Source organism: Coenobita brevimanus, chromosome 78, assembly GCF_032717465.1.
Source record: "Coenobita brevimanus isolate Jiangsu-jjx chromosome 78, ASM3271746v2, whole genome shotgun sequence".
Classification (NCBI taxonomy): domain Eukaryota; kingdom Metazoa; phylum Arthropoda; class Malacostraca; order Decapoda; family Coenobitidae; genus Coenobita; species Coenobita brevimanus.
The window spans coordinates 15,099,867-15,108,351 of record NC_137031.1 but is presented as its reverse complement, the minus strand read 5'-3'; the positions used below and the strand labels follow the sequence as shown (position 1 = coordinate 15,108,351).

The 8,485-nt window shown below is 41.5% G+C and overlaps 1 protein-coding gene across 1 annotated transcript; it reads left to right on the top strand.

Annotated features, from left to right (window-relative positions):
* Positions 1–2,890: 2,890 nt before the first annotated feature.
* On the top strand, positions 2,891–7,821 carry LOC145408706 (uncharacterized). The gene is made up of 3 exons (XM_080279374.1): positions 2,891–3,077; positions 3,486–4,264; positions 7,771–7,821. Exons 1-3 carry the CDS (start codon positions 2,891–2,893, stop codon positions 7,819–7,821), a joined length of 1,017 nt encoding a protein of 338 aa, XP_080135500.1.
* Positions 7,822–8,485: the final 664 nt, after the last annotated feature.

The window sequence follows — 8,485 nt, the reverse complement described above, 5'->3', positions numbered from 1 at the left end:
CCTTACCTTACTGGGTTTTCTATCAGGCTGGCACCAAAGAAAACGAGTTCTATGGGAGGATAACTATTTCACACCACTCATAAACGGTATTTATTTATTTACTGTTACGAATTTATATGTAGTACAAGAGTATATTGGTTTTCAAGCAGTAATATAGGCATTATAAGCATTGTTTCACTCACTAATACCTGACCTTTTTTTGCCACATTACCTGATCATCATTTCTAACTGTTTCTTCCTCTAATGCTATGTAAAGTTTGTCCTCCACATTGTCATTGATTGGGGAATCACTCTGGCCCTGAATTTCGTACCGTGGCATGACATGGCTATACTGGCCAGGTCACTGATAACAGGTGAATTGCTGAGAAAAGGGCATGCAGAGGGGGGGGAGGAGGTCATGCTGGGTAAGGCATTGTCTCTGCCTGGCATCTTGTTGAGGAAGGTGTCCCGTGTATACGTACCAAAAATGACTCGCGAAAATTGAAAATTGTGGAAATTATGAACCTTGCAATTGCAGGACGTTGAAGTACGTCCTCGGGATTAGCTGTGACAAAACGTGAGGACGTGGAAGTACGTCCTCGGGACGGAGCGGGTTAATAATATTCAGCTTAATCATGCATCATCCTTGAACATGATTGGGGTTTCATTCACTCGGGACTTATCTTGGAAAGATCATATTACATCTCTTGTAAAATCTGCTTCCAAGAGATTAGGTGTGCTAAGCCGACTCCTTTCCTTCTTTACCCCTGCACAATTGTTGGCTCTATACACAGGTTTAATCCATCCCTGTGTAGAGTACAACTCTTATGTGTGTGGAGGCTCCCCACATACAGCTCTTCTCGATAGTGTGAAGTCATAGGCTTTTTCTCTCATTAACTCTCCTCCTCTTACTGGTTCCCTTCAACTTCTGTCTCGTTGCGGCACCGTTGCATCTTTATCTCTTTTCTATCACTACTTCAATGGTCACTGCTCCTCTGAACTGTCTGCTTACATTCCTTCACCTCTATGAGAGGCACATAGCACCAATCTAGCAGCAAACTCTCATCTCTTTTCTGTCCACCTCTCTAATGCAAGGGTTAACCTTTACTCCCAATCCTTCATTTAGGCAACAGGTCAACTTCGGAACTGTCTTCCTCGGTCTGTATTTCCTGCTACTTATGGTCTCCAGTCTTTCAAACGCAGTGTGTCCAGGCATCTCGAAATGATCGGATCTTGAATTTGGCTCTATCTTGTATTTTGATTTTCTCTTGGAAGGAACAGTTATTGTGGGCTCGTTGCCTTTGGTTCCTTAAAAAAAAATGTCCCCATTCCTCACTCACTCACTCTCCCTACACTCACTTCACGGGCCATCTTGTCCCATCAGCTTGAAGTCGAAGTATTGTTGAGTATTATGACACCTGGTTTTTTATATCTGGTTAAGTATTAACTGAGATATGAAGATTTATCCTGCCGCTTCCTGGCAGATTTTTCACCACTGACCTCCTCCCAATCCTGGCAGATTTTTATTTTTTTTTGGGGGGGGGCTATAACTTCTGCTTTTTGTGAGAAACAATGGCAATTCAGCGATAAAATGAGCCTGGAAGTGGTCTAAACAGGTGACCCTCCGCACATCTGGTACCGTGTTCTCTGGAGTCACGCTGTGGTTGTCGCGTTTTCTATGGTAGCGATAACTATTGCAAACCACTAAGAATAGGTAGATATTTGTTCATTTGGTACAAATTTATATGTAGTACAAGAATATATTGGTTTTCACACAATCATATAGGCAATATAAGCATTGTTTCATTCATTGAACACATCAACATACCGCACCTTCCTTGGTGACATTACCACCTCATCACTTCTGGTTGTTTCTTCCTCTGGTGCCATGTATACATTGTCCTCGACATCGTCATTGATTGGGGAATCACTCTCGCCTTGAATTTCGTACTGTGGCGTGACATGTCTTTACTGGCCAGGTCACTGCTAACAGGTGAGTTGCCAAGAAAATGGTATACGGGGGGGGGGAGGTCACGCGGGGTAAGTCAGTGTTCCCGCCTGGCAGCAGGTAGAGGAAGGTGTCCTGCATCTATGTACCAAAAATCATGTGCGAAATTTGAAAATTGTGGAAATGATTGACCTTGCAATTGCAAAACATATGGATACGTTATCGGGAATCACCATGACAGAATGTTACAACATATCCATACGTTATCGGGACGCCTCAGATTAAAAATAGACAATTTTAATGATTTCTCTTGAGAATGCCCGGCTGTGGGAAGGGTTCGCGGGAAGATGTGTCAGACGGGATGGGTTAAATATCGGAGGTGCATTTGCTAGTTTCTGCTCAGGAGGTGCATTACAATTTCTCAGTGGTTTACTGAACAGCTCAGCTAATGTCTTTGATATAACATTGACTGCTTCCTTCGGAATGCATGGAGATATTTTATCTGGCCCTGGTGTTTTATTCATTTTAAGTTTACCAGTGGCATGTTATACATCATTCTCATAAACAGTAATACAGTATTTTGTGTTATAGTCAGACAGCTAATCGGTGGTTTATGACAAAACTCAAAGCTCTGAAACAATTGGACATTGTTCGGAACAAATTCATAAAATAGTATATCAGTATAGCAGTATGTTAGACAAAGAACTAAATAGTTGGACAAACTTCAATCCTAACGACATTGCCGCAGAAATGAAGCATCAATACTACAAACGTTACAACAACAAATACCATTACTTTGACACTTAGAGAAAATGGAACGTCATAGCAAAACATGAATCTGGAGCATCGAACCTATGCTGCCCCTCCCTCATCCTCTACATCCCCCTCCCCCATGGTATGTTTATGTTGTAAGGCCTGTCTCCACCTTCAGAACAGTATATGTATAGCTTCCCTTGCGGAACAATGCCTCGTCGTCGTCGCAACGCCCGCATATCAGAGGAGGATAAGCAGAGGATAATTGACAAATACGAGGCGAATGGAGATTTCCTTATCACCGCAGCTGATCTAGGCATTAAGAGGACAACAGCTTATGGCATCATACGAAATTATGAAAATACGGGGCAAGTACATGACAGCCGTCACCGTGCAGGTAGCTATAGTGGACTGTGCACGATATGGAATCAAGTTGTAGGCTATAGAACCTACAGTATCAGAATACAATACCCAGCCTGAAAAGTGGCTACAAATGGGTTGTGTGGTGTGGCGTTATGTAGCCTGGAGTACGTAATGTGGCGTGGTGTGGTGTGATGTGACGTGCCGTGGTGTTGTGTTGCGATGTGGAGTGCTGCGATGTGGTGTGGTGTTATATGGTTTGGTGTGGTGTGACATGGTGTGTGTGTGTGGGTGTGACATGGGTGCCGTGGCATGGTGCGACGTGGCTGTGTGAAGTGTTGTGGTGTACCTAGTGTGGTGTGGGATGTGGATTATATATGTTGCAGTTAAGGTACTGTACTTAAAATCTAAAGTCATTTTACCTGCACTGTGTATCCCCGTGCAGGTAGACATCATAAACTTGATGACGAATCGCTGGACTTTCTGGTAATGATGATTGAGGCTGTCCCGGCAATCACCATAAAGAAGCTAAATGAAACACTGCGGGACACCTGGCCAAGAAAGCAACTGGTATGCGATAGCACAGCTGCAAGAGCATTGGATGGTGCTTTAATAACTCTCAAGAAATGTGAAAACGTTCCTCAAAACAGAAATTCACCTCCAGTTAAAGATGCTCGAGTGGAGTATGCACATTATATGTACGAGGGAGGGCTTCAAAAACACCGTGTCTATGTGGATGAGACTGGCTACAATTTGTACACAAAGCGTACGTATGGTCGTGCAGCACGAGGTGAGCGTGTCGTACGAACCGTAGGGGGACAGCGAGGTGGAAACATAACGCTGATAGCCGCTATCTCTGATGTTGGGGGATTAATCTACCACGAAATACATGTCCGGAGTGTTACCCAGGAGATCTTTAATGATTTTCTAACATCCCTTGATGTTATTCTCGACGACGAAGACGCTGTTGTCATCATGGATAACGCTCCGTGCCATCGTCATGCTGCACAGTCCATGACCAACCATGAAGTGAGGTACCTCCCACCACATTCACCATTTCTTAACCCCATAGAGAACTGCTTCGGTGTCCTCAAAGCTACCCTGAAGCATCTCCTCAACAACATTGCGGGAGGTTGTGATACTGCTGCAGCCAGGAGAGTGGGTCAGACTCTCAGGGCTTACCGTGAGGACAAACTACGTGGGGCGATGGAGGAGGCTTTAATTGTAATAACACCACAACTAACGCAGGCAAACTATGTACATAGTAACAGCTACCTGATGAAATGCCTTCATAAGGAGGATATATGGGAGTAACGGTATACAGTATGTACTGTTACTAATGAGATGCACACGTAATCTCTTGCTATAAAGCTTATCATTTGAACTACTTTTTCTTTGTATTTAACACTGCATACAAGTGTTTAGTAATTCTAAATTGATTGGTATTATACTTTGTACACTTTAGATGGTTTAATTATGTTCATACCTTTATATTGGATTGATCGAATATAATTTACAATTGTGGATATAATGTATTTTATTGTCTTTGATATTGGTCTATGTCGATGTATTTTGTAGATTTGTTGTTATCTAACCTGCAGTTATGCCAAACTATTTCTTGGGAATGGCAAACTACGTTTGTTAAACTATTTTGCGTGAATGACAAACTTTTTTGCTACGGTGGTATAGTTCTGGACTCCGTGATGTTAATGGTGACCGCTGTTTTTCAATTCCTCATATCTGTCTATCTATAATGCAAAATACTATAGTAAAGAGGTTAAGAGCTATCAATAAGCGAAGCAGTGAATTGTGAGTGTGTAAGAAACATGAAAAGCAAGAATGGAGAAGTATAAAAAGGTATGGAGATTAGACGGGGTTGAGACAGAAGAACTGCAAAACAGATGCGGCAGATGAAAGAGAGTGCAAGATTAATATTAGTCAGAGGAGAAAGCAGGAGAAATTGTAATAAATGTGAAGTTAAAAGTAAAAAAATTAAAACGCGATGAGTAAAATTACATTCAGTTGCGTGCAGACATGACTCACACACACACACACACACACACACACACACACACACACACACACTTAGATAAAAAGCATAAATAAAGCTATGCTTATACAAACGATAAACTTTCAACAAAGAGAGAGAGAGGGGGGGGGGAACTGACGGATAATCAATACCAGCTAGTCATCTCAGACCTTGGTGTATCATCCCCACCCCAGGCCAGTTATTCCCAGCTTGTCACCCAAATCCAGATAGTCACCCTGGTTCAGCCGGTCACCCCACACCAGCTAGTCACACTGCTTCACTGGTCATTCGCCCTAGCTTGGTATTCCACCCAGCAAGTTACTCACTTCGGCTAGTCATCACATCTAGTCATCCCAGCTAGCCACCCCCAGCTAACCATCCAGTCAAGTAACCCTATTTAGTCAACCAAACTCCAAACTGGGCACATTTTATATTTACTCCACCCTAGCTAAACACCATCCACAGCTGGTCAACTCCACACTGTCTATTCTCCGCTCACTGAAGTTGGCCTAAAGCTGCCACTTCTCCATACAAATTGCTGAACAAAAGCAAAAGAATACCACTAGAATTTGTGCTAGTCGCTAAGATGTGCTGTAGAAAGGATGTAAAGCCTTAATATTGGCTACATCAAAATAAACTGTTGCACTGTGAGACGGAAAAAAAAAAAAAAAAAAAAAGAACCAAGTTAAGGTAAGCGAATTATAATCACCCCATCTCAAGCGCATGACACTCTTGATAGACTCGATTTATTTTCATCTTACGTTACTGTGTTAATCATAAAATCCGATTATTGTGTCGTGATTATGTGGAATTTAATGACCCATAGTTACAAAGCAGAAATGAGTCTCTTTGGTTATTGGTCGAATTAAGTCTCCAGTGTGTCTAAACTTGACCATCAACTGAGCTGAAAGGGGAGTGGATTATTAAGCTTAGAACAAACACACTGTAATCGCCCTACCGCAGCTAGTCACCCTTTTCCACCTGTTTACCAGTAGTCATCCTGCCCTAACTAGTCACCCTAGTTAGTGATGCCGGCAAAAGGGGTGACAACAGGAAACGGGTGTAGTGGGCAGATCCTTCATTGTCTGAGGCGCTAACGATCCTCCAATCAGAGCCCCTCTCACAATGGACGTTCTTTGTACACGGGGAGAGAGAGAGAGAGAGAGAGAGAGAGAGAGAGAGAGAGAGAGAGAGAGAGAGGCTAACGTATTTTACTCACATTCAGATATTTCGATTCTTGAAAATACTGTTAACGTCGAACTAGAAAAGGTGTCTACCTGGCTGACAGCAAATAAATTCTCTCAATATATCTAAGACTCATTTTATACTCTTCACTGCAAATAAACACTACAATCATAATTTAAATATCATATTATGAAATAACATCATTGAAAGAAGTAATACTAAATAATTTCTTGATGTAAAAATCGACTAAGAATTATCATGGAAAGATAATATTGAATATTTTTATGATAAAGTAGCTAAAACAATTGGCATAATGTACAAGTTAAAGGATACCCTACCTTCTGAGGCACTAAAATGTATATATTATAGTTTGGTATATCCTTATTTGCAATACTGTAATGTGGTCTGGGGCTCTGCAGCGAAATCAAACTTGCAAACATTACTGCTACTTCAAAAAAAAAAAAAAAAAAAAAAGTTATATCGAGAGAAAAGCCAAGACAAGAACATTGATAGAGCACTATCCTCAGTGTTTCAAAGGCATGAGACTAATCATAGGTCCAAACAAAAGCTTCAGTTTTCTCAAGTAACTTAGTAAAAAGGAGGGATGATCTGTGCATAACCTTGAAATAATCACTGGTAGTAGCCATTCCAATCCAAGGAAGCTCCTTACACCAGCAGTACTGGTTGGTTTGGGGAAATTGGCACCTGATTTATCTTCCTCATCTGAAGTGTAAATTCACTCTACATCAATCACACATGTCCACGAAGTAAAGTTTTCATATGCATGAACATGCATTTCTGAGCCTATTTAGTCCCGCCATTATGAGTCGATCAAAAACTTGCTGCACTTTTGCCATATGTTCAGGGATTGGTTTACTCACAACAATGATGTCATCTAGGTAAGTAAAAAAGGGAATGACCAATCATAACACTGAGCATAGAATACATTAGCCTCATGAACAATGATGGTGCATTTCTAAGAAACCGAACGGAAGTCTTCTGAACTGACAGTGGCCGCAAGGAGTCTTAGATTTAGTTATAAGGAAAGACGACTCTTCCATTTTCTACTCTCCAGAAACCGCTAAACAGATCAAAGGAAGTGAAAAACAATGCTATTCTAGCCAAGTGATTCCAATAAAGATGTCGAGACAGGCAATGGGAATCGATCTGATACAGTGACAGAGTTTACTTTGTGGTAGTCAACTATGGGTCAAGACTGACCTCCTTTCTTTGAGACAAGGAAGAGCGGACTATTCCACAGACTTTAGGAATGCTCAGTGATGTTTTGTTCAAGCATATCCCGAATTAGGTTATCAGCCACTGCCCAAGGGATATTTGGATGTCGGTATGGTGATACATATACTAGATAAGTACCAGGAACGAATTCACTGGTATATTTTGTAAGTTTTGTCTTTCCCATAGGTTCACGAGGTAGGCAGCAGCATCTCTGTAGGTCTGCAAAAGATGAAGTAATGGTGTTCACTGGTATATTTTGCAAGTTTTGTCTTTCCCATAGGTTCACGAGGTAGGCAGCAGCATCTCTGTAGGTCTGCAAAAGATGAAGTAATGGTGATTTATGTTCAGGGAAGTCACCAGCATCTAGGGCAAAGGCAATGTCACCTGAAAGAGCCATAGTGAACTCCATAGTTTTCGGTGGCATGATTATACACCATGTGCATCATCGTCATCATCATTGGCATTTACAGAGAATGGTATACCCTGGCACACCATTACAGCTCATGGATATACCAGGAAATTGGTAATATTTGGTATACTTTTAAGCTTTAGTGAGGCATTGTTGACAATTAGTAAGTAAAGATACCACAAACCATCCTGTAGCTCTGAATGCATGTCAGATTCATATGTTAAACCATTCGCACGTCTCAGCAAAAGTTAAGGCATCCACTCCTTCTTTTGCACCTTCAATACGAACAGAGACTTTCGTGAATTCGTTAATGCTTCAGCAAACTGTGCACTGCTGTAACCCTTGTTTTCATGTCTGCATGTTCCAAATATCATCCATACTCATTGAGATGGTTCAGTTGAAGATGTGGATGAGTCAACTGTTGTGTCACTGCTAGAGGAGGCTCTTATGTACATGTATTACTGCACCTACATTCTGTACATTACACTTTATTGGTGGCTATGAATCAGGGGTCACTGTAGACTGTGGTCACAGAATTTACCAGTGAATGGAGAGGGTGTGGGTATTACATGCCTGATACACAAAA